Source organism: Peromyscus maniculatus, chromosome 10 (assembly GCF_049852395.1).
Source record: "Peromyscus maniculatus bairdii isolate BWxNUB_F1_BW_parent chromosome 10, HU_Pman_BW_mat_3.1, whole genome shotgun sequence".
Taxonomy (NCBI): domain Eukaryota; kingdom Metazoa; phylum Chordata; class Mammalia; order Rodentia; family Cricetidae; genus Peromyscus; species Peromyscus maniculatus.
The window spans coordinates 32,349,614-32,376,257 of NC_134861.1; the positions used below are offsets into that span (position 1 = coordinate 32,349,614).

General features: G+C 44.6%; 1 protein-coding gene across 4 annotated transcripts in view; it reads right to left on the bottom strand.

Moving 5' to 3' along the window:
- The window catches only part of Sptbn1 (spectrin beta, non-erythrocytic 1), a 174,996-nt gene that overhangs the window by 32,721 nt on the left and 115,631 nt on the right, over window positions 1–26,644 (bottom strand). For all 4 annotated transcript variants that reach the window (XM_006993194.4, XM_015986682.3, XM_006993195.4 and 1 more), the window contains 14 exons: window positions 25,892–26,065; window positions 23,811–23,902; window positions 21,847–21,927; window positions 21,367–21,482; window positions 18,682–18,794; window positions 17,785–17,972; window positions 16,228–16,345; window positions 14,909–15,067; window positions 14,000–14,302; window positions 12,342–12,495; window positions 9,952–10,822; window positions 9,718–9,855; window positions 8,251–9,007; window positions 7,268–7,470 (listed from right to left, as the gene is read on the bottom strand). In XM_006993194.4, coding sequence (XP_006993256.1) covers window positions 7,268–7,470; window positions 8,251–9,007; window positions 9,718–9,855; window positions 9,952–10,822; window positions 12,342–12,495; window positions 14,000–14,302; window positions 14,909–15,067; window positions 16,228–16,345; window positions 17,785–17,972; window positions 18,682–18,794; window positions 21,367–21,482; window positions 21,847–21,927; window positions 23,811–23,902; window positions 25,892–26,065 — 3,467 coding nt within the window. The remainder of the gene's footprint in view (window positions 1–7,267; window positions 7,471–8,250; window positions 9,008–9,717; window positions 9,856–9,951; window positions 10,823–12,341; window positions 12,496–13,999; window positions 14,303–14,908; window positions 15,068–16,227; window positions 16,346–17,784; window positions 17,973–18,681; window positions 18,795–21,366; window positions 21,483–21,846; window positions 21,928–23,810; window positions 23,903–25,891; window positions 26,066–26,644) is intronic.

Here is a 26,644-nt window from a genome sequence, read left to right on the forward strand (position 1 = left end):
AATGCCTCAGATTAATCTCCCCTCCTATGACATTATTACATTAAGGTTTTACAACTTCAGATTTGAACATTAATAGAGTTCTGATGCAGTTTGGGTCATAATCTCAGGACTTTGGATTTTCTTTGGTTGTCTTCCAAATATAAACTTATAGGTACGAGTCTACTGCTGTTTTTCAGATGTCCCACCCCTGCTCCAGATAAAGGAGTTTTCCTTGCCTGTCTATTCCTGAGGATGGTGTTTCTCTCTTTCCAGGTCTCCCTTTCCCAATTACTAAGCCATGGGCCTAAAGGCTCCAAACAAGTTCATGAATTTTAACTTCTGTCTCTAGTCTACCTGCTTCAGCAGGTTTCCACTTGGCTGGTAGACACATCCAAGCGTCAACTGCTGCAACCTGGTCCAAAGGACCACGAGTTCTAGACTTGCTGAAGGCTGATATGATGTGGACCAGTCCAACTAAACGTTAATTGTTCCCTGTCTCCATAGTCAGGTCAGATGACCACACGCTCCTGACAAACACCCCATTGTCTGGGTTCCCTTCGTACCTTGACTGGACTTTCAGTCTCCCTGGGCTCTGACCACCTGTACCCCGTTTCAACTTGAAGCACCTATAGAAGAGCATCGTCCCTGCTCCCCTCCCAAACAGGCTAAAAGGCTAAGTTAAAGGTAGACCCTCAGCATAGGGGGCAAATTGGCTAACCTAATGCCCACTGATATACCAGGAAACTAGATCCAATATTGTCAATGAATAGATTTATTAACTAAAATGGTTCTGCAATAGGGTAAGACACTTGACCTTCTTTATGCAGAACCAAAGAGGTATTATATGCCATTAAGAAATTATTATTTCTCGGGCTGGAGAGATGGCTCAGAGGTTAAGAGCACCGACTGCTCTTCCAGAGATCCTGAGTTCAATTCCCAGCAACCACATGGTGGCTCACAACCATCTGTAATGAGATCTGGTGCCCTCTTCTATGTACATAATAAATAAATAAATCTGGTTTTAAGAAATTATTACTTCTATATTATCATTCAGAATTATAATCTGGCTGTACTCAAAGATCAAAACTACAGGGATAAACTTTACCTAGCCCCTTGCATATGTTTTCAGGGTTGAACTTTAAAAAAAGTAACTAGAAACAAAGTTTGTCTATTCAGATATGGATCTTCTGAGGCCTAGCAGGCAAAGACTGATGTTGTTGCCCTGAGGCCTCTGCCCTCAATGACCATGGAGGACCCTGAGGTGGCTGTCTAGGTAGTCAGTAGGTAAGTCCCTATCACTTTCAATTGCTAAATCGGGTAAAATTTATCTCTGATGCCATTTGAGAACCAGGCTTTGCTTCAGCTGCCTTCTCAGGCCTCAATCTCTTAGAGCTAATACTGCTCTCGGTATCTTCTGGTGAATTAGATAAAAAGAAGCAGCTTTAAGGTTTGCTGATATGAAGATAGGAAAGCTGTCTCACTACTGTTCACTTACTTCTTCTTCTCAGATCTGATGATGTTTAGGGAAACCTCCCTCCTCCTTCACTCACTCAACCACTTCCATTCAGTGAATTTCTGCTGGTTATAGATTTAAAGATGTGTTTCATTGGGCTAAAACCAGGCCCTAAAAAATGTCCATACCTTTTAACCCAAAGCCATAGCCTTTGCTATGACACCAAGATACAAATCTGTTCCAATTTTACACACTTACAGGTTCCTGAATAGGCCCGCCCCTCCTGCCAGACTTGTGCCAAGACCAACCCTCAGGGGCTCTTCAGATTCACCGCCAGCCCCTGCACCAGAGCCCAACCACCAACTGAGGATGCCCACTGGGAGAATACTGACAGGTTAACTTCACCCACATGCCCACTCATAAAAACTCTGTTATCTCCCAATTCGTTGATACATTTTACAGGATGAATAGAAGCATTTCCACCTCCAGAGAAAGAGCAGATGTGATGGCTCCTGTACTCCTAATTTGGTGTGTCATTCCCCCAAGCTCCTGGAGCATCGCTGCTGCAATGTGACTTCTCAGCTCCCTCAAGGAACAGACCCCAGAGGACTCCACGATGATGCTTCTTCATTCACACCTCCTGCTACGAGTGACCCTGACTCCCAACTTCTCCCTCCTACTTCGCCCCCAAATCAGCAGGAAGCAGTCTCGAGAATTCAGCACCCTTGTTCTCCCACTCGCTATCCATAATAATCAAAACAGAGGAATGTTGGTATTCTGACCTGCCCCTTAGAGACTTGCCCAGCATTCTGACGTCATCTTAAGTTAAAGCCCCCTTAAGAGGAAAAAAAAACCCTCACCCTCTCTCTCTCCCCTGCCTCGCCACAGAGGTAGTGCACACCTCTTCTCACTCTCCTTCCCTCCATTCCCTCCTGCTAAACCCCAAAATAAACATGCCACATGGATAATGCATCTACTGCATGGCATATCTCACCCGTAGTGGGGCACTTTCGTCCAACCCGCCATGGCCTCCCACTCCGTTATCATAACACCCTTACCCTCAAATTCTAGCTATTTACAGGAGAGTTTAATAAACAAATCTTTGAGTGGGAGCTCATTTGAGTTGTAGTTAGTGGCCTTGGAAAAAAGATTTCATTCCCTTTATCACGGCATCCCATGCAAATGCCGTAAGAGCAGAGACACACACACTGGCAGAGATAACAGAATGAGCATTCTGGTGCTCACTGAAACACTGGAATGACAACAATTTCAAACACTGTAAAAGACTCCTCCCTTAAGGGAGAAAAACCACCAGAGAGAATCTGAATGCATTTCTTATGCAATCAAGTCTCATGCATGCAGATTTCTGAGCTTATGCATCTTTCACTGACAGTGAGATCATGAAGGGTCAAATCCAAATGACAAGGCTTAGAGGTGAGCACAGGGAGTGCACATGGCCTTCACATGGTGTGCTTTGAGGAGATAAACTGCCTCAGATAACACTGAGCACGAAGCCTTGTATGATGGTATGTGCCTGTGACCCCAGCACTTAGACAGGTGAGTGAGGCAAAAGGGTTGCTTTGTGACCAAGGTCAGACTGGGCTAAAGAATAATGCTGTGTCTCACCCCACCCCACCCCACCCCACCCCACCCCACCCAACCCAAAGGAGTTTGCATGGCCAAAAGGTTTTACTGGTGACAACATGTAAAGGAAAAGGAAAACTCAGAAATGTTCTTAGAATTGGGTCATTAAGTCATAGGAAAGGGCCCAGGAAGAACCTTCTCAAATATGACTGCTGTTTCTGCAGTCACAAAAGCACCCTAGGCAGTGATGTCCTCTGCTTTATATCCATCCCTTACCACTTGTCCCTATAACAAGACTCAAAAGTGGAGCAGATACTAATTCTGGGTATAATTCGGCTTCCTCTGAGTTTGAATGAAGGCATAAAATAATTTAGTAATGCTAACCCATGTGGGAGGGTGAACTGCCAACTTGACAAGACTGGACTAGAGTGGCTAGGGGAGAGGGATGATGCTGAGAACAGTGCAGCTGATGGAGACCCGACCAGGGAAATTTCAGAGGGAAGCAGAGTCTATTTGGTCCATTTATGTGATATTTTAGATTAAGAATCTATAGAAGTCAGGCAGTGGTGGCGCACGCCTTTAGTCCCATCACTTGGGAGGCAGAGGCAGGTGGATCTCTGTGAGTGTGAGGCCAGACTGATCTACAGAGGTAGCTCCAGGACAGCCAGGACTACACCAAGAAACCCTGTCTCAAACAAAACGGAACAAACAAAGCATGTGTAGAATTCAGAGAGATGGCTCAGTGAGGAAAGTGTGACGACTGCAATTCAATCCCTGGGACCTACATGGTGCAGAAGAGAACAGGCTGCTGCGAGTTCTGTCTGATGTCCACATAGTGCACCCTCACGTAAAATAAATAAAATGGGGGAAATATTTTAAAATATTTCATTAAAAAAAGGAATCTGTGGAAATAAAACCTTCACTTTGCTGGGAGAATCCAAACCTGGGAGATGTTTTTTAGGGTCAGCACACAGAAGCTAAAGTTAAGAGCTGGCTGAGGCTGTTGCTCAAGCCAGGAGTGGGACCTGGTGATCTAAGAGTCCTCCCAGCTGGAACTGGTTTTGAAGGCGTGAAGGGGTCATGGAGAGAAGGTGAATACCTGAGGAGAGCCTGGGAGAGGCCACTGGAGAAGGTGCAGCCCAGGCTCAGTGGAGACCCAGGAAGTCTGGAGAGGCCAGCACCGTGGGACCAATGGGCCACCAGCAGGGCCGCAGCAGCTGTGAGGAGCGCTGACTGAGCACAGGAGACGAGCTGTGTGTACAGTGGATGGCTGGAAGACCCTCTGGGGCCCGGGGAAGTCATGAGTGGGTCCCCAAACTCTGACACCCAGCCTTACAGCTGTTGGACCTTGGTTCTTCCTTCTTGAATTACAAAGTATTTACTTTTTATTTTAAAGAAGCCACAGTTGAAAGACTGGAATTTTACAGAGACTATGGAATTAAAAAGAAAATTGGATATTTTAAAGATACTGTAGATATTTTGGGAGACTTTGGATATTTTAGAGGGCTTGAACTTTGAAAGAGACTGTAGATGTTTTAAAGAAATTGAATCTTTAATAAAAAGTGTTTGATTTTTTTTTTCCCCCTGAGACAGGGTTTCTCTGTGTAGCTTTGTGCCTTTCCTGGATCTCGCTCTGTAGACCAGGCTGGCCTCGAACTCACAAAGATCCACCTGGCTCTGCCTCCTGAGTGCTGGGATTAAAGGCTTTGTCACTACTGCCCGGCTAAGTGTTTGAATTTTTAAAGCTGTGGGGTTTCTGACATTATATTGTTTTACATTATCATATTAATATTAGCATGGCATTTTGGGATAACAACAACAAACAAAAGGTTACGGTTTAGTAAGTGGTGTGCTTGTGTGTCAAGTTGGCAAGGGGTCCAGTGTGCTGGCTAGTTTTTACGTCAACTTGACACAGGCTAGCTAAGTCATTTGGAAAGAGGTAACATTAACTGAGGAAATGTCCATCAGACTGACTTGTGGGCAAGCCTGTGGTGCACACTCTTGATTGACAACTGATGTGCGCGGGCCCAGCTCACTGTGGGCAGAGCCCCTGCAGGCTGGCGGTCCTGGTGCTGTAAGAAAGCACTCAGAAGCTATGAGGAACAAGCTAGTAAGTGGCACTCATCCATGGCTTTGGCTCCAGTTCCTGCCTCCAGGTGCCTGCCCTCACTTCCTTGGATGATGGACTATAAGCTGTAAGCCAGAAATAAACCCTTTCCTTCTCAAGTTGCTTTTGAGACCCTCGCTGTGCTGCCCTTGTCTGGACACTGCTGCAGGCTTTCTTCCTTTGGGGCAGGAGGCTCCCTTCCACATTCAGGCCTTTAGGGAAGACTATGCCCACATTTTCTCAGCACGCACATTTCATAACTTTACATTCTACAGCAAGGTTTTATGGCAGTACCTTTCTGTACAAGAACAGAGATCTGAAGGTTTAGATATTTATTTAGCTTCTGCCCCTACAGCCCCTGGAACTCCCAGATCTGTTCACAAAAATCTTCTCTATCTGATTTCAAATCTGGAGGCCTTCAGGGATAATGAAGTGATACTAGGATTCAGTTCATTATCAGCTGTAAGAAAACAGACTGATGTTTAATCAACATGGGAAGCTAACGCCTATCTTTCTTTTGTTTGGCAATAGTAAAGAATGTTGTCTCTATTTCATTTTTAAATTTCTTTTTAAGACAGGATTTCTCTGAGTAGTACTGGCTGTCCTGGAACTCACTGTAGACCAGGTTGGCCTTGAACTCACAGAAATCTGCCTGCCTCTGCCTTCCAAGTGCTAGGAGATGGGATTAAAGGTGTGTGCTACCATTGCTGGGCTCTATTTCCTTTATAAACCTGAGAAATCCTACCTGGGCATCATGGCACATGTCTTTAATCCCAGCAAGGAGGCAGAGGCAGAGCAAATTCCAGGGCAGCCAGGGCTACACAGAAAAATCCTTTCCTGAAAAACAAAAACAAACAAAAAACAAATTTAGAAATCTTAAGGAAGCCCTGAGGCCCAGAGAATCATCCTCAGAGCCCTGCAGCTGCAGCACTGTGGACATTAAATAGGCCGGGAGGCTCCAGGCCAGCGGCATGCTGTCTGAACCCACAGGGCTAAGAGCTGCTCTTGCCTTAGGGAGTCAGCACGTGCATCTCATGTGGAAGAACAGGACAAAGTCCATTCACAAAATGAGACTTAACCCTAGGAAGGAGGGAAGTCTTTTTCTTTTCCCTGGAAGATTAGGAATTGCAGGATTTTTGGTTCTCATATTCACTTAAGATTTTGACAGAATTTTTGTCTGTTTTTAAAGGCAACACATACAAAATCATAGTAAAAAGTTATACTGTATCTTACAGACACACCCTTAGAACACGTAACAAGATACATCCAGCAGTTACAAGAAACTGGAGCTGCTAAACCTGGCAACAGAAGTATCCTCCCCACACCACCACCTCCACCTTATGTCTTATGTTAAGTTGATCAGGCCCAGATTCCCAAAAGACCTTTTTAGATGTGGAAAGCAAGCGCTGGGCCCAGCAAGCAGTTCTTTTGAACTGCACAAGATGAGGAGCCCCGAGATCGGTCTCAAAAGAAGACCTTATACTCAGTATACGCTGCAGACAAAGGGACAGTCAGAACACAGGCTAACAACTGATCTACGTTGGCCAGCCCTGAACAGACCACACTAGCATGTCCCAAATTTGATCTGTACAGGCCTCCCACTTTAACCAGTACAGGGCAGGACTCAGATTCAGAGTATACTGACCTTCAAAAGCCAGGGAGACAATCTTTTAGAAAAGAGAAGAGGAGGAACTACCTAATCTTGGAGAATACCCTATAAGAGGAAATGTCCTTCCTATCAAGCACAGCAGATACCATTCCTCCATGGCTCTCTTAGGTACTCAGGACAAGCAGCTTCATCTTCTTCCTGACCCGTGTGTGACAAGTGTCCCATGGATGAGTGAGAATGGGGCGTGGGCTAGCAAAGTTCTGGCTCTCAGGATCCCACTCTGAAGAGTGCCGCTTACGGCACACAGCACGTACAGGTCTCTGGCTAAGGACTAGTTTGGTTTCCCTGGCTTTCTTTTGAGGACATCTACACATGTTTTATAAGAATCACACTCAAGTAACCATGTATGACTCACTCATTTTCTGAGTGGGTGGATGTAATTTTGATTAAGTACCTCTATTCTGCTCACTGGGAAACTCAAACCCACAGTTCCAAGGACTTTTGTTCAATGACTCAGAAGGATAAAAAATTGTACCTGTCATCAATAGAGTCCACCTTCTCCTGGATGCGATCTGAGTTGATGTTTCCATCGCTCACCAGCCTTCTGCCCGTCTCCACAACAGCATTGATCTTCTCCTCGTTGGCATCCATGGTGGTCATGAAGTCCTCTTGTTTTTTAATAGCTGCTTCAGCTCCTTCCAAGGTGGTGGGCATTTCAGTATGAGCCAAAACATACTCCTTGTTTTAAAAGAAAAAAAAAAATCCAGAATGACATGACATACTTACAAAGAACTTTTCCCTAAGTGGTAAATGTTATAAATTGGTTTCCAACAATAAGCAGAGCTCGGTCTGTTGGCTCTAAGAGTCCTCGCATGTTCACAAAGGAAGCAGCTGCATCCCCTCTATATTCTCTGGTACTCCTGATGCTGGCAGCCATCTCCAGCTGCTTTTATTATTATTGTTTTTTTAAACTCTCTTCTTTGCTTTGTATGCTTGGATGAAGTTCTTGATCTTTCTAGAAAAATAACTCCCCCAAACTTGTTCACTAGACTCTTTAAATTGAGCTTGCACCTCACAGAATGTTGCCAAATTAAATGACGTGTTCTGAGGACCTACTACAACAATAACTGCAATAGAACTTTGCAAGGCCAAACAGCTTCTTCAGAAAATTTCAATTTGAGGTCCTTATGTCATGAGGGATTTCAACTCCATTAAGAGTCCTGGGGGCGGGGCTTTTCAAAATAATACATCTAGGCCGGGCGGTGGTGGCGCACGCCTTTAATCCCAGCACTCGGGAGGCAGAGCCAGGCGGATCTCTGTGAGTTCGAGGCCAGCCTGGGCTACCAAGTAAGTCCCAGGAAAGGCGCAAAGCTACACAGAGAAACCCTGTCTCGAAAAACCAAAAAAAAAAAATAAAAAAAAAAATAATAATACATCTAGTTTCACACAGGCACGGTTTAAACCTGTGGCTCAGTGAAGTTTCAAAAGGATGGGAGCCAAGGCCAAATCGAGTATTACCTGGTTATTAAGGAAAGCTTCAGCTTGTTTCGTGTCCCGAAGGAACTGCTGGTAGGCATGGGACTGGGAGAGAAGATTTTGTCTGTTCTCCCACATTTTGTGGAGCTCATTCCAGCCAGTGTCTAAGGCCTGTAACCGCTGCCGCAGAAACATGTACTGGGCATCGGTCTGTCCCTGGGTGACCATCTCACCCATGTCCCTCATCTTCTGGTAGTCTTCCTCATAATTGTCAATCTCATTTTTGATGTTCTCATGCTGTGTGAGAAGCTTCTCTGCCTCAGTCAGGGTGTTGGGCATATCCTCTGAGGCGATAGCAGTCTGGGTCCTGGAGAGCCAGGACTGGAAGTCATCCAAGTCCCGCAGGAACTGCTGCAGTTTGCTGGCCTCCCCCAGGGAGGCCTCGCGATTCTTCAGGGTTGTCTTCATTTCCTCCCACACATCACTGATCTCGGCCAGCCGAGACAGGATGGCTTGAGCCTGGTCAGGGTGCTCAGACTCCAGCTTCTCGGCTTCCTTCTGCAGGTCGCTCAGCTTCGCCTCAATGGCCACCAAGTCTCGTTCCATGCCAGTCAGCTTGCGCTGCAGGGCCATGACACCTGCCAGGTCGTTGCCAAGGTCTTGGGTGGACTCAATGACCTTGGTCTTTTCCCGGATCCAGGACTTGGTTTCGTTACACTCGAGGTGGTAGTTCTGGATGCTCAGGGCAGACAGCAGAGCATCCTTTTTCCTGTCCACCAGCTCTCTGAACTGACTCCACCTGTGAATGTAGAGAGCAGCATAAAGAGGGAGACCAAATCTATGGCAGGTATTGGAATGAACAGTGAGGGCTGAAGCTGCCTCACTTTTTTCCTTCCTTCTTCCTGACTAAATGCTTTCATTTGTTTGTTTTTAAATCATGACCCAGTCAACATCCGTCAAATGGCTCGATGCAATGTAGTGAACAGTTACAATACATCTGCCCCACGGGGTCTAGTAACTCTTATCTGCTGTATTCATCATACACATCTCAGAAGTGCTCTGAAGGAACATTTCCCAAACTGACTGTAACCTACTCAAAAATGTCTGCTTAACAGACAAGTGAGAGGAGGACAAAGGTCTTCCCTGATAAGGGAGGCCTTTTCCAGCTTCACCAGAACCTGCTCTAGACTTCATTTAAAAGGGACAACACAGGTTCTATCTTGCTGTCTTCTACCATACCGGGTACAGGTCACCAAGGCTCTAACTTCAATTTGGGGAGAAGTAGGTGCTGGGTGACTTGACTCATGTCCTGAATGATGTTACTTCACCCTAAAAGCCTGTTCTCGCAAAACATGGCTGCGAATACATGGAAAAACAGATGCCAATGTCACGGCATCTGTGCTGCAAGGCCAGTGACCTGAGCAGGAAGTTCCTGATAACAGAGCTGGGCCAGTGCCCAACCCTCCCCGGACTCCGGGACAGCGGGCACACTGCTGAAGCCATGCGTACCTCGTGTTGAGTTTGTCCTGCTGAGCTCTGATTTCCTTCTCACTGGGGTGGCCACTGTGCATCAGCTGCCGAGCAATCTGGTTCACCACGGCAACCCGGGAGGCCTGGTTGTTCATTTCGGGTTCTAGGCTCTCAAATCTAAAGAATGCAAGTCAACAGGGTGGTGACTTCCATGACCACTGGTCACATGTGTTGGTCCACATCCTTTACACCCAGGTAGTAACTTCAGCTTACCTGTGCTGGATGACTTCCAGGTCTTCCAGCTTCTCTGGGATCTGCATGTTGTTGAGCCACTGTTCCTTCTCATCAATCCAGAGCTCGCAGGCATCGGCCTCGCTGAACATCTTGTACAGGGCCAGGGTGTCCTGCAGAGCCTGCTTCCTTAGCCGTGTTAGCTCTGCCACCTCCTTGTAGCGCTCCTCAATTCCTGCCAGGCGGCCCCTCACATCTGGAGACACTGCATGTGCCTGGGGAAGGGCACTGGCTTGCTCATGCAGTGTGTCAATAGTGGGCCTGTAGTTAGTGATCTCTTCTGCTACATCTTTATGCTTCTTGACCAGAGACTGTGTGGAGTACTCATCATGGCCCACGTCATTGCTGGAGACGATCTTGAGGATATCTAGCATCCAAGCGTCGATGTCGTCAGCATCAGCCTGGAACTGGTGCAGTAATGAAGCCTCCTCTAGGCGCTTCTTACGGATGGCTGAGAGCTGCTCCAGGTTGGCCCACTGCTCCCGGATGTAAATGATTCTTTCACGGATCTTTTCTGATCCAAAGTGTTCCTCTGCAATCATGTCTTCACCTTCTTTGATGGCCTGCTCAAAGTGGCCACTACGACCACTCATCTCATCCTCAAATGCCCGGTGCTTGCTCAGCAGGCGCATGACACTGGTCAAGTCTTTCCCATAATCATCAGAGGACAGGATTTTCTCCTTCTCCCGTATCCAGCCTTCCTCTTCTGCCATCTCCCAGAAAAACTTCCAGAGGCGACGGGACTCTTCCAGGCGAGCCCTCCGCTCCGCAGCCAGCTGACAAAGCTCTTGATAGCAGAACTCCATGTGGGCAACGCGGTCTCGGATGACCTGGGGGTCACAGGGCTTGTAGCCTGTTTGAACACCAAAGAAAGAATGCTGAGTATCTGAGCGAGTTTCCAATAGCTTCCTCCTCATCTGCAGACCATGTTTAAGTCTAAGCAGTGCTGTGTAAAAGGCAGCAGGATACTTTCTGAGATCCTGACTTGTGGAATATTTGTTTAACCGTGTAAAACATTTGTCTAACCATATAAACAAGTGTTGTTTTACCTTTGCCTATCTAAGGCACCGACTGGTTTCATAAAAAGCTGAATGGCCAATATTGAGAGATGGAGAAAGAAAAAGAGACAACAGGGAGAGGCGAGAAGCCAGCCAGACATGGAAGAAGCAGGGCAGGAAAGTAGGACATACAGAATGAAAAAAAGGTAAAAAGCCCAGAGACAAAATGTAGGTGAGTAGAAAAATTAAATTAAGTTAAAACAGCTAGTGGGGCAGCCTAAGCTAAGGCCGGGCATTCATAATTAATAAGTCTCTGTGTCATTATTTGGGAGTTGGCTGACGGCCCAAAGAAAATGCCAACTATACTGACTAGAACAGGAAGAAGGGGCTATGCCATGCACTGCTCTTTTGGCCTAACTGTAGACAAAGATCACTTATAAATCAAGGAAGCACATGACTCCTATGAAAGAAGGCAGCTGTGTGTGGTGATATTTTATTTGTGCTCTAACAAATGAAGCTTGCCTGGGGATCAGAGGGCAAAGCCAGCCACTATATTAAACATAGAGGTCAGGCAGTGATAGCACATGCCTGTAATCCTAGCATTTGGGAGGCAGAGATTCATCTGGATCTCTGTGAGTTCAAGGCCACAGGGGGAACTGAGCCAAGCATGGTGACACACACCTTTAATCCCAGCACTAGTTAACCATAGAGGTCTGTACAGACAGACAGGAAGTGATAGAGCTGGGTGGAAAAAGGAAGTGATGTAGCTGGGCAAAGAGAGGAAGTAAGATGGCAGGGCACAGAAAGGTATATAGGCATCAGTATACAGGAAGTAGATCTCTTGGGCTGAGGATTTCCTAGTGGTAAGAACTTGTGGCTGGCTTGTTCTATTCCTCTGATTTTTCAGGTTTCACCCCAATATCTGGCTCTGGGTTTTATTAATAAGACCGCTTGGCAATTCATGTCACAGCTGTGTTTACTTGGTTCTTAAGAAGCAAGGCCCAACAATCCTTCTAAACATCCTCTAAACAGCACGTGACCAAGTGTCAAGGCTGTGAGCTCCTGGAGTAGTCATGGTAGGCTGTTAGTACACATCTTTATTGAATATAGACTGGCAGCATTTTCCCTGCTAGAAGCCAAGGTTCTCAAAACCAAGCAGCATTTGAGTATTTAAGGAAATCGTGTCTATTTCAGAAAAAGAGACAGTGCCAAGTATTAAAAAAACAAAACAAAACATTGTGCTGCACACATTATAACCTGGATGCAAAATTCCTCCCAGAAACCTACAATGGTGTAGTAACTTACAAGTCCTGTTGCCACACACAAGGTTTGTACTCCATTGTCAGGAGATAATTTGGAACAGTCCATTCTTACCTTCCCCATCTGTTGCAAATTTCTGGACAGAGGCATTCACACCTCTTACACGCTCTGCTTGGATTGCAATGTCTGCTTCAACCAAGGCGTGCTTCTGTAACAAGTCTTCTACACCGAGCAAGTGTTTGCCATAGTCTTGAGACAGCAATAGCACCTGTGCACAAAGGGCAACAGAAATGACACCTGTGACTACAGCTTTGATGTCAGTGTACCATCACCTCTGAGCAAGCAGATTCAGCATTCTCCATGTACCTTCCCTCCGGCTTGCCACTGGCCGTCTTTGGACAAGACAATGCCAAGTTAAGTCAGAATAAAACAAATAGGAGCTCTGTATCAGGAGAGATACAATAACTAAGGACCATCCACTTTGGCAAAAACAAGTGAAATTCACATTAAAAAGCACAGAACAGAAAGGGGACATCCCCCACAGGAGTGTATCGACATGTCTTTATGCTATGTAGTCAACAGGAGAGTCCACTTAAAAGCTTGTACACCCATCTTTAGCCAGTAAGGAGACCACGGTCAGATACCACGTCTTTAACCAGTACGGAGACCACGGTCAGGCACCACATCTTTAACCAGTAAGGAGACCACAGTCAGGTACCACATCTTTAACCAGTAAGGAGACCACGGTCAGGTATCACATCTTTAGCCAGTAAGGAGACCACAGTCAGGTACCACATCATCATTTCGAAACTCACTGAAATTTTCTTGTTCTTCATTCAACTTGCCAATTTTTCTCCAATCTACCATTTCACATGGCCCCCACATAAAATTTCTATTTTATTCTTAAGATTTCTCAGAAAACTATGTTAACTGAATTCTAGTGTGTATATCATGATTTATAAAATGAAAATCACTTTTTTGCTAAACTTTATCAACATTTCTTTTTTAAAAGGTCAAAGATCAAACCTTAGAACACTGTGAGTATGGGACGACAGCAGAGGGGATTGATAGATATCAGCTGACCCTGTCCCTCCGTCTCCACAGCGCAAGAGGTGAGACAGGTGAAGACTGACATTCAGAAACAGCTCTCTTGTGTAAGGAGCACAGTACTCTGAGAAAGGAGAGCTGTCTAAACACTACTCTCTTCTGTTCTCAAGGACTGCCCAATAAAGATGGCGCCCTGCCGTTTGCCATCAGAAGATACTGAAAGGCACAACAGGGCTGTGGCATGACGTCAGGCTCAGGCTGCGGCAGGGAGCCTGAGAAAGCACAGAGCAGCAGGCAACCCAGCCTCCCGCCACCCGCACCGGCTCACCACACCCCACCTTCTCAAGTTGCTCCATAAGAAGGTGAAGAAGGGTAGTTTAAAGCAGATAAAGCAAAACAGCACTGAAGATCTGAATTTTGGCTTCCTAGCTCATGGCCTGAGCTTACCGCCACCCTTCCATCTGCATACATAGTCCTCAAAAGTATTACTAGTACACAGAAAGACCAAGTTAACAGTGAGAAAAAAAAATCACCATTTGTTCTCTACACTGGAATATATTTAAGATAGATCTAAGTCACTGCAACAGATCTTGGCTATGAAGTGGTCTCTGTTACAACTTTCCCACAGGGCTCATCTCAGTTAGCTTGTGAGCTTGTAAGCAATGTAGCCTCACTCTGGCTGAATCAGCTCTGGCCTCCCCTACTTTCTTTTAGTCAAGTGTTACCTTCATTTCATCCATCCAGTCCATAATGTAAAGCATTTCCTGGAATATCTTTTGCAGCCCCAGGTTCATCTCCAGGCGCTGCCTCCTGGCCCTGAGCAATTCCAGCAAGTACTCCCAGAGCCGGATGACATTGTCCTTCCTGGCTGTAATGCGCTTGATGTCATGGTAGTTCTCTGCTTCAAGTTCCCTGGCCACAGCCACCACAGCCTGAACGCGTTCTTCATATGCGGCGATGTCCGTCTCAATGGCCTCATGTTTTTTGGTGGCAGCCTCAACTGCGGGAAGGTCAAATCCAAAGTTGTCCTACAGAGAAATACAATGAAAAGAATCGTAAGGGGTGGGATTTGAGGGGGTGGGGCAGACAGACACAGTATGCAAGCCAACTCTGCCTTTGGAGTCTCCTACTTCATTAGTTTTTCACTTCCCTAGGATCCTTAAAAACTCCTGGTTGAGTTCAAGTGTCTTCCTAACAACAAACACATCAACAATTTCTCACTTTACAGAGAGGTCTGGCTCATATCCAGTACCTGACTTAAGACACTGATGCAGGTAGGAATTTGTCAAGCCTAGGGAAAAAGCTGCTTTCGTACTTCATGACCAGTCTCACTGCCTTGCAGGGCTGGCTGGTCAAATGTTGAGGGAAAAGAGCAAGGGGAACTTTTAAAGCTTACATGGGTGTGAATGACTCACATACTCAATGGCTCTGAACAAACTGCTTGAGCTCCTTCCAAGTCTAAGCCAAGTCAGACAGACAGACAAGAAAGAGTATCAGAAATTTTAAACATCCTCTTTGTGGGAAATAAAAAGTTACTGGCCAGTAGTAACTTCACAATACTGGAGATTCTCTTGGGGAGGGCCAGTGTTTCTTGGCTACTTCAGAAAAACTTGCATTAGTAATTTGGACAGAACCTGAGACACCAGACGCTGGTTTTCGCTCAGCCATGTCTCCCTCATAGCTGCCTTGCGATCGAATCTTCGGGCAAGCTGTTCCAGTTTTTCCTGCCTTATGAGCTCATTGCGCAGAGCCAGCTCTCGCTCGTGTTCTGCTTTTTCCAGTCTTTCCCAGGCCTGCAGAAGTGGGGAGAGAAAAAAAAATGGTTTCCTGCAGTGTTCAAGAAACCATCCTTGGTTATAGCAGCAGCTGAGTATTGTTAAAAGGATCAAAGAATCTGAAAGGGAAATCCTGTTTCTATCCTTGAGAAAAAGATGTTTTTCTCTCTCAACATAGCCTTTAGGGAACACTCCCTTATCAAAAAGATACTGTGTCATATGCCTGGGAAACAAAACAGTTTGAGGATAAGGAACAATACAACTATAACTTCTAAATAACTCTTATTTTAAAGAAATAAACTGACTTTCCTTAGGGCAAACATTAGAAATCTCTTATTCACTCCATCCATCCACTCTTATTCACGCCACATTTTAAAAATTCAACTTTTCTTTCAAAATTCTGACTGTCCACATTAAATTCATTCTTGAAAATGTCTTACTTCATGTTTTTAAAAAAATTATAAACATCAAATGCTCAAAGGATTCTGTGTACAAATGAACAGAGTTCTAGATTTTTCTTTCTTTCTTTTTTTTTTTTTTAGCTTTTCGAGACAGGGTTTCTCTGTGTAGTGTTGGTGTCTGTCCTGGAACTCGCTCTGTAGACCAGGCTGGTCTCGAACTCACAGAGATCCGCCTGCCTCTGCCTCCCAAGTGCTGGGATTAAAGGCGTGCACCACCACACCTGGCGATTTTTCTAATTTCCTTTGGATAGAATACCCACAGTGCAAGTCTATACTTGCAGGCACACTGGGCACAACAATGGATATAGCTGGTCTGACAGCTTCTCTGATGGAGGCAAACAGCATCTAGAGTCCACGGCCTGCAGAGATTCCAAGCATGTGCAATCAAGCTTCCAGTTCCCCTCTGTCATGTGAAGGTGTTTGAGTTGACTGCTTCACACAGATGAGGGATTAAACTGAGTATCTGGGTAAAAAGGTGAACCCTGAGCCAAGGCTGTTGACAAAGTCGTATTGACGAAGTCTTAACACTGTTCCGGTGGACTGACCTATGACAACTATGACAACTCTTTGCTGGACCTTCTGTTATCCTTGGCATCAACAGCAAGGGATGCTGGGAGTGACCCTTGCATTCTCCTACACTACTAAATCATCAAGCAGAGAGAACCTGAAGCCTGCTGGATGGAAGAACCAAAACATGACCACATGGGTTAGCTTCACCTTGTTGATATCAGAGATGAGCTTCCCTTCTCGGGGCATGTAGACCTTCTGGTTATTAGCTCTCATCTTGCTCTGAATTGTGAAAAGCAGCACCTCCAAATTCCCCTTCTCAGTAAACCTGAGTAGAGAAAACCAGCCATAATCATTACTGTACCTTGTTCTTTCAAGAATGAAAATTCATTTCTTATTAGAGAAAAACCTATTTCACACAGTCATGAAATCCATCTATCTCTGGTCTGATTTACGTAAAGCTTGTATTAGTGAGACAGCAACACATCAGTCCACTGGTCCTTATGAACTCTGGAACTGCAGCATCGTTTTGTGGCTGTTTTTATATTTGAGGACATCAAGGGCACAAAGTTAATCACCTAGACCAGTGGTTCTCAACCTGTGGGCTGCAACCCCTCCAGGGTTGAAGGACCCTTTCCCAGGGGTTACCATATCAGATATCCTGCATATCAGGTATTTACAATTAGTAACAGTAGCAAAAATATAGTTATGAAGCAGCAATGAGAATAATTTTACGGCTGGCGTCACCACAACATGAACTGTATTAAAGGGTCACAACAGCATTAGGAAGGTTGAGAACCACTGCCCCAAGACAATGGATTTATTTCATTCAGAGGATGAATGAACAAATCAGCAATAATTATTTCAAATATCTAAGCTAAATTTTCAGTGGGTTTCAGAGAACTCCCTCACCAAAGAATTCACAACTGAATTTTCAGAAGAAATAAAAAGGAGTTTGGAGAAATGGGTCAGCAGGTTGAGAGCACTTGCTGAGCTCAGCTCTCTAGCACCTGCATGAACAGCTGGCACAGCTACACTGATCCAACAGCAGGAGGGTAACAGTGACACAGGAATGTGAACAGAGCAGAGCAACAGAGCAGGACACCAGACATCCTCCTCTGGCCGCATGTACACAGACGTGCATTTCCGAACGTGTGTGTGTGTGTGTGTGTGTGTGTGTGTGTGTACATCACACATGAAAAAGAAAAGAAAAATCAGCTTTTTTAGGTAGTAAGACTTGATTTCAACTGTTATGCAATGGTTGCCTCTACCTAACACAATACTTGGTAATAAGATATTTTCTCAGACCCACTCAGAGTTTTATAACATACACTGTATCACTAACTTTTCTTTTTTTCTGAGACAAGATCTTGCTATGTAGTCCAAGTAAGCCTGAACTTAGGATCCTCCAGACTCAGTGTTCCAAGTGCTGGAATTACAGGTACTTGCTGCTACACCTGGCTTCACTGTGTTGCTTTTCTAAAAGCTAAAAGTAGAATTTTAAAAAGACATTCAATGCAGGAGTTTTGGAGAAGGGACTGAGGACTTGTATCATCCCTTAGGTTCTCACATATCCTGTGTGTCAATAGTACAGCCTACTACAAGAGCTCAGGAGAGACACAATGTATGAGAAATCTCAGCAGCTGGGACTCAGGCAAGGAGGAAAACAGGACACCGAGTTAACAGAAGAGATAATGGAAGTCAGAAAACAGGTGTCCTGTGGCTGCTGTATATATTAATGACAATTCATAACAATCGGCCTCTTACTTAGGTGGTTTCTCCACTGTGCGGTAAGTGTTGAATGCCTGAAGCTGCTGCTGGACTCCAACCAGTGAATTAGCAAATTTGCGATTGTTCAGAATGATGATGGTTTGTTCAATCCACTCCAGGAGGTCAGAGGCAAGTGATTCATACTTCTCAATCATTTTCTCTGTTTCAATAGCATTATCAAGCACCTGTAACGAAAGGTCGGGAAACCGATACCCAGATGTCACTGGTCAAGAAAAACACACCGCACATGTGTCCACGTGAAGCACGCACACTGAATGACTAGCTTTCCCATAGTCTGTTCCTTGGCAGAGGCATTTTAACTTAAATGCAAATAGGCACCCAGGCCAGGCTTATTATCTGTGAGCAGTGACAACTTAACTCAATGGAACTGGTTCTGAAGCCACTCAAGCTCCAGGGAAAGACTATGATGATTTCTGTAATCCCTAGACAAGCAAAGAGACCTCTGGGTCGGGGTGCAGGGAGAGGAACAAAACAAAAGGAACAAACCAAAAAGGGGAGGGGAACTTTGCCACTGAGATGAAAAGGACCTGAGACTGAGGCTTTTTAAATCATAGTGAGTAGGATTTCATGACCATGGCAGAGCCAATTTAGTCAGATTTTCAATAGTCAATTTCCTGTAAAGGATGAGGAAAGAGGTTTGTGTCTGAAATTCCCTTTCTAGCGATTTCTACTATTACTCTGCTTCTTCTCATTACCCTTTGGGAAAACAAGGATTCTACCTCATTTCTGCCACTCCCAGAGGCCACTACTGAGTACTGCTTACTACTGGCCAAGCTACTACTGGCAAAGCAGAGTCTCTGGATGAAGGGCTCAGATGCAGAGCAGGGAGGTAACTGATGGTGTGCACAAGTGACTACACTCGTGCGAGCTCACCTTCCCAATGCGCTTCCCTTCGACTGCCAAGGCCTTCATCTTAGAGAAGTAGTGGTAGTAGGTGACCACATATGTGATGATGGACTTCTCATCAGGGTGGTCCACGCTGATATCTGTAACCAGAGAGGGCTTGGCTCAGAGTGCTACTCACCATGCAACCAGTGGGGCAGCAGAAGCAAGCTGGAACAACTGTCTAACAGGTCTAACAGCCCAGAGACTTTTATTCTTTGAAAATTCTGCCATCACATCATTAATTGAAGAATGCAGAAGAAAGCACACCACAGATTCATTCACCACATGAATATCCACAAAACACCTTCTGCAGAAGCTGTGTTTGTTTCCTTTCCTTACCCTTAACCCTAACACCAAACGGGGCTGTGTAGTTAGACACTCCATCTCGGCCTATGGCACATTCTTCTCTGGACAACTTTGTCTCCTTGTACCCAGTTAGTGACAGAATTCTTAATGTCATATTCAGGCCCTTCTGTTCACATAAGCAACCTGAAACAACGGCTTCCTCACTAGGCTTCTCTGTCCCCCACTCACTTAACCCAGGCTGACCTTCCAGAAGCATGAACACAAAGGTGCCCTTCAGTGTGAGTGAAGCATGGTCCCTTTAACTCTTTTTATCTTGCTGTAGCTTTTCTTTGCTTTTCCCATCCTTCCTTCAACATTTATCAGGTTTTTTCTAAGTCCCAAGCATCATTCCAAATGTTTCTTATTCCACAGAAAAATATGCCTCTTCACCATTTTTCATATGTGCTTCTACTTTCTGATATTCTTGCATTCCTTACAACTAGTGTTTGCCCGAAATGACCTTCTCTACCCAGACTCACTATCTGGCTCAAAAGGGGCAGCTCAGGGGTTACATGGACATTTCTCATTCCTGTGGTAAAATTACTGTTTTCTTCCTGCCTTGGGACTTTGATGTACAATCTGCCTTCTGCAAGATATTATTATTTACTCATATGTTTTTTTCCTATGAACCTATATCCTAACCACACCACCTTCTCAGTTCCTACTGGGTTGTGCTGTAAGTGGACGGTTAATGTGTAGTCACTGAGTAAGGAAACAAATGAATGAGAATGACAAGTCCCAGGAATGGTGATGTTGAGAGAAATACTCAAGCTAGGACAGATTAAAAATAAGACATATAGAAGTATGTTTCCTAACAGCTGTCAGGTTTCTTTTCAATACACATTCCACACATATCCTCCTTTCTATTCTGTCAATAGCCCAGTGTTTTAAACACAAGGACCCCAGCCCCACTGTCATTGGCACCAACGGGACCGAGAGCCAAATCGCAGCTAGAGTTCCTACTGGACAGCCCCTGGGTCTCATCATCCTCATCAATGTGCACACGTGCACACGTGCTGCATCCAATTTAGTAAACACAAAATGTTGATCTACCTGAAAGGAGTAATAGCCAAAAATCCTCCAGCTTGTCTAGGAATACATTTTAACTGGTATCCCTTGGAACACTGGGCAACTACTGATTAAGGTCAAAACCACAGGAGATATCCGTCTTGTAAGCTGAGAAATATCAATCTCTGTTTTATATTGGTTGGTGATTAGAAAGATTAATGCATGAGTTAATAAAAAGTCCGTGTAAAAGGAGGAGGGGGAAAAAGAGGTTCATTGTAAAAATACAAAGGGCTAAGACCTAAGGAAAACCTTCTCACAGTAAGGAGTGTTAATGAAGACTGATCATAATTCAAGGAGTTTTAGCTTTCTGTTTATATTGAGAAATCACTTAATGGATTATCTCAAAGATAACTGTACCTTGGCTTCCTGTAGTAAATCTTATGTATTGGAGAAGAGCAAGAAACCAGCTTGGCAGCCTCATGACCTCAAGATGCCCTTGGAGCTTTTAGTCTCCCACTCCGTATTTATAAGAACTTTACACTTTCACACACACACACTTTTGTCCCTCTCTAATATTTGTTTATTACAGCAAAGAGAATCTATAAGCCGTTAGCATTACAAACTAAATAATCTCATTATATTTTAAATATTTCTCAAAATTAGAAAAAGTTCTTTTGAAATCCCACATTGTACTGTGATCTAGAAATGAGGATTGTATAGGCTTCCCCAGAGAGGTCATCTCGGTCATCTCAAGACAGGCTGTGGCTACTGCAGAGACCCAGATACTAGCCATCAGTTCCACACAGATGTGATATAGTCAGTCATAAGAAAAACCATGCTACTGTCTCATCTACTCACACATTCCCTTCCTTATTTAAGCTCCAGCATCCTAAGAGTGCCCTTGTTCTCAATCTCCACTTACCCTCAGTGCACATTCCCATGAACATCGGTCAACAAGCATTCACTGAGTGTCTATGCTAGGCTGTCTCTGTGTACACGAGTGCCAACAACTTCCAATGATACCCCGCTGCCAAAGGTTTGATATTTAGCCTGCAGAGCCAAGGCCAGGGGTGTTCTCTGCACCGTTCCCATAGAAACCCTCAATCATCAGACTTGCCTTCTTTTCTGGTTCTTCACCTCTACTCATGCCCTCTCTCTCATACCCATCTTTCAAAGCCTTGTCAAATGTAACCCATCCTATAAACCTACTGGAATTTTAAAGCTCCTCTTCCTTTGATACTTCTCAAGGTGTGCTGCACATGTAAGAGCCCCCCAACATAAGAAGCCTTTACATTAACCTTTCCCATCTCAGGTCCTCACCTTCAGGGTCTAACAGTTTTGTGAGGCCAAGGTGCTGCTCTGCCAGGTTAAACGCATTTTGCAGATTGTAGTGTGCGTTGGATTTCTTCAGTTTATCAAAATCTATCAGGTCAGGCCTATACAGAATGATAATGGAACACAAAAGAACGTCATACCTTGGAAATAACTCAAGTGTCTAATGAGACATGATAATTACTCCAGAAATGTTAAACACTTTGTGGAGTAAAATCACAGTATCTCATAATCATCAAGCAGTGATATTTGGCTTCTGAATAATCACCTTGAAAGTTTATCAGGCAAAGATAAACTCTATGAAAGATAATGGAGTGAACTTACACATTCTCTCCATATGAATGCAGGAATTTCCACTATGGCACAGTATCTGAGCCACAGATAGAAGATACAACCCATCCAGATCTGCCATAGAAACACGGTAACATATCTATGCTTCTACCCTCACCATGACTTCTTCAGACTCACCGGTGTTTGTGTATCAGTGCATTGAAGGCCATGCCATCCCTCCAGCTAGTGGTGAAATTGTGGATGTTGACATTGGGGTACCTGCCAAAAGAGAAAGCACAAGAGCAAAGCCACAGAATTACCAAACAAAAGCTTATGCTTTGGCTAAATGGGAAAAAAAAATAGGCCTGTGTTCACTGTAAACTCAAGGTTATATATCAGTAAGGACAATTAAGTCTGAGCATATGTCCTTTTAAAATCAGCTTGCTATGAAGTAAAAATAAAATAGACAGCTGTGTGTCTTTACATCTTCTTGTTAATTCAATTCCATGAAAGATGTGAACTATGTTCTAAATCTAAACATCACTCTTACTCAGGGAAAAAGTGACCATTAATCTTGACATGTCCACAGCCTTTTGCTTCCTGTGGCTTTGTAGTCCACCCGCCAGGGCTTCAGGACCCATTTCACTGGGATCTGAATCATACACCACTGGATAAAGCTGGCTAGGACTGCCTGGTCATGTGATACTCAGCTCTCTTTTTTACATACAGGGCTTAATTGATGTTTTCTGAATAAGAACTTCCCTAGAAAACTTTTCTGTTTAAAACTGGCCTCAAATGAATGGTCTATTTTTATTTTACTCCATATGGATTGATTGCTAATAACTTTTTATCTGTGGTTGCACAAAGTTTCATACTTGCTTTCATCTGCTTAAGTTATAACAGTGGTTCTCAACCTGCTGGGTGGTTGCAAATCAGATGTCCTGCATATCAGATATTTACATTACAATTCACAACAGTAGTAAAATTATAGTTATGAAGTAGCAACGAAAATAATTTAATGTGTGGAGGTCACCATAACATGAAGAATTCTACTTAAAGGGTTGCAGCAGCAGGAAGGGTGAGAACCACAGGCTATACATAAGCTCTTTACGGTTTTCATGCTGAACATTCACTGCTTACACCTATGGGTAGAGCAGAGTTTTTTATTTTTGAAAGTTTACATTCATATTATCTACCTGATTGGGTTGTTCCTTTTGGGAGGAAGGGGGTCAGAGGATACTTGTGGGAATGAGTTCTCTCACTGCATCATGTGCGTCCCCTAGGAGCTAACTCAGGTCAGCAGGCTTGATAGCGAGTGCGTTTATGACAAGTCTCACCAGCCCCAAGGTAAGGCAGTTTTGAGAACAACCAACTAATTAATCTGATAAAGAATTGGTTCTCATTAAGAACCAACTCTAAAATAATTTCATCAGCAACGTTACAGGATTTTAAAAAAATGTATTCATCTTTATTTATGTGTATTATGTGTGTTTGTGTGAGTTTATAGCACCATGTGCATGAAGGTGTCCACAGAAGCCCAAAGGAGCTGGAGTTTCTGCAGTTTTGAGCCACCTGCTGTGGGTGCTGGAAACAGAACCTGGGTACTCTGGAAAAGCAGTGAGTGCTCTTAACTGCTGAGCCCTTTTTCTAGATCCACTTTACAGGTTTAATATTAGCTAAAATCACAAAGTGTCATTAATTAACAAAAAGTTGCAGTGCTATACAAATATCTTCAAATTGGGTTTCAGTGAAAGAATACAAGGAAAACCAGGGCAGGTTTACATAACAACTGCTTCTCAGTTTCCTGTGCAAATCTCCCCAAATGACAGAAATTAAAGGCGAAAACTCCCATGCATTTTAAAAAAGCACGTGGGTGTGATTCTTAGAAATGCTCCCAGAATTTTATAATTGAAGATATAACGGTCTGTGGAGCTTTCCTGGTAGACAGAAAGAACTGATTAAGGAAATGACAATCTCCAAGTATAAATCAGAACTCCTTCCATTCTGACAGCCAGCTGAAATGTCAACATATCCACTGTTTATGTGTTCACAAGACTTCTCAACAGAAGCCATGAAAAAGACACTTGTCAGCACCTTTGAGTGATGACCACAGGGGAACTTAATCCTGTGAGATGCCTAGTGCCCTTTGCGTTCACACTCACCCAGCTGTCTTCATCTGGCACCACAGCAGCAATGCATCCTTGGCAGACTTTTTCTCTTTGTTATCTTCCGTCTCTACACTGATATCCTGGATCTAAAGTTTAAAAAGAAATATTAAACCAACACCCAAGTCATTGTCCTGACAGCCACTGAGGAACAGGTCTACATTTATGTAAAACAGATCAAAGTCTCACCCTGAAGACTATTTGCTCCAAATATCAGTAAGACCTGTCAGGGTCACCTCAGAATCCTCCAGAATTAGGTTTCCTATTCTACGCAGGAAGCCAAAGGGATGACTGGTTGGTCACCTAAATGCCTCTCTAGCACTTAGTAAGATCATATATGCCATCGTTCCAATGCAAGGTTTCTCATAGAAACCAAAAAAATATTTTGCTGAGGTACTATATGTATATTCCTGAAAACTGACAAAACTCTAAGACAGAACCTGCTTAAATGCTCTGCTTCCATGCTCTCTAAGTTCACAAGCAATTTTAACATTAGACATAAAGCCTGGTCTATGCATCAAGGTCACACTGAACGACTTCTACCATGTACACTCAAAATTTTAGTTCAGATTAAGAGGCACCTATCAGCTACACGATTCTAGATAAATGCTCCCAACTATCTTCTGTGTTTTCCCCCCATAACTGAATTTTGGACAAGAGGCAGGAACACAAACAATGATTCAATACAATAAAGCCAGTGAAAGAGACTGCACAATGCCGGCTACCAGCACTGCAGCTCACACACTAGTGCCAGCAGCCTAGCTTCTCAGTTCAGGGGGAGAAAGTATGCATTAGCAGGCTCAAGTTCAGAGAGGGCAGGCCAACAGGCAGTGGCCTCAACTCAGCTCACCCTGAGAACTGTGAAAATGGCTGTGTATGCCAGCTCCCTGACAGGGGCCCTTACCTGCTGTCACGGGGCCCCAGTCAGAATGCTCTTCCATGTTCCCATCACCACAGGCCAAAGCAATAGATGACATTTTCAACAAAAATTCGCTTAGCCTACTTAATGAGAATCCTAGAACTGGGCCTGGGAACCTGAATTACTGAGATGCTTTCTCAATGGCAGCAGTGAAGGTGGATGACGAGGCCCTCTGTGACTCTCCCTCCCCACACAGAGACATCCAGAACACTGGGAAGCTGAAGTCTAATCTCAGAATGGCAACAGAGATGGAAAAAGCATTGATCACAGGACAGTCTCAGAGTTTGAACAGGAAAACTAAGTTAAAATTTGATTTTTGATTTTTTTTTTTTGCCCTCCCCTTGATTATGTGAGATTTTTCCTTACTCACAAAAATCAACAGATCTTTATCAAAGAATGAAAACAGGACAGAAAAGCACAAGGACACAGTCATGCAGGAGACAGGAATGCGGGGGTGGGGTGGGGTGGGGGGGTGTTTGGAGAGGAACCTGACACCAGGGCAAGGACTTTTTCCAGCACTTCAAACTGTAATTGAAGAGCCTGAGCACAAAACATGTGCCTAAACACAGGTGCTTCTCCCTAACACTGCACACCTGGGTCACCCAAGGCAGCCTGAACGGAACCCACACAAACAAGGCTCAAGGCTTGGACATGAAATGACCTTGAGTGTCTTTTCACAAAAGGCTTCTCTGCACAGAGGCACTTCATCACATCAATCACACTGAGTCAAATACACATAAGGCTTTTGGCTCTCTCCTCCTGAAAACTGCTCCTTCACACCCAAAGGAAGACGAGAAGGTGGAAATGGAGCCCCTAGCCTACAGGGCCACAATTCAGTGAAGTCTAGACAGCCTAGAAGTGCCAGCACCAGTCACACTTGACCTTTGCAACTGAAAGCCGGATGGCAGAGGTCAGATGTTCAGAGGTCCAGGAAGTGGTGGGCTGGGGCACACTCTAGGAGCCACATCACTGAGTTAGTCCTATCTGACAGGAAAGTCAAGTCCGTTGGGGACAGTGAAATGCAGAACATGGTAGCTGACAATCCTCCAGAGTGGCAGCAACCTGGTCTCTCCTGGGGGGCCCTGTAGATAGGAAACTCACGTGCGGAAAGTTTGGCTAAGTTCTTTAAGCTGGCAGCCTCCTTAGCAAAGCTCCTTACCTGGAAGCGCAGGATGATGGTCCAGATGAGTCCGAGGGTCAGCCGGTGGTTCCCATCCACAATGTCATGGGAACCCATGTTCTCAAGATGGACTCTCTGCTCCTTCAGGAACTGAAGGGCCTTGTCTACATTCTCCAGACAGTGGATGCGCATCCGTCCCTTCGTGGGTTTAGGCTAGAAACAGAACAGAGGTGGAGACAGTTCATCTAGCAGGCAGAGGTGACTCCTGAGGACTACCCTGAAACACACATGCTCAGCACGTGTGCTCTCCGCCCAAACCCAAACTGAAATCTGTGTGCACTCATTTGGTCCAATTTCACGGAGTCTCGGTGCTACTGCCGCCATCCACAAAGGTATTGGTGAGGATGATTAGACCGTCTTAAATGTAACAACAGGTTGCTGCCTGCTGGGCTGGGTCATTTCCCAAGACTGGCTTAAGATGAAAATGGGACATACCCTCAAATCAGGAGAATTTTAGATGGTAGTTTTATGAGGATAGAGAAGCGAACAAGTAAAAAGGTATGGAAAAGAAAGAAGAATGGAGAAGAGAGGGGAAGGGAGGGCAGACGAGCAGGGACAAGGTATCTAAATACCTCAAATGTCTGTTCACTTTACATTTATATCAAAATGGAGAAGAAGCCATTGGAAGGGGAATATTTTAGAAACATCCCTGCCATATTTACTATAAACATCTACTCTATCTTACACACACACACACACACACACACACACACACACACACACACACACACA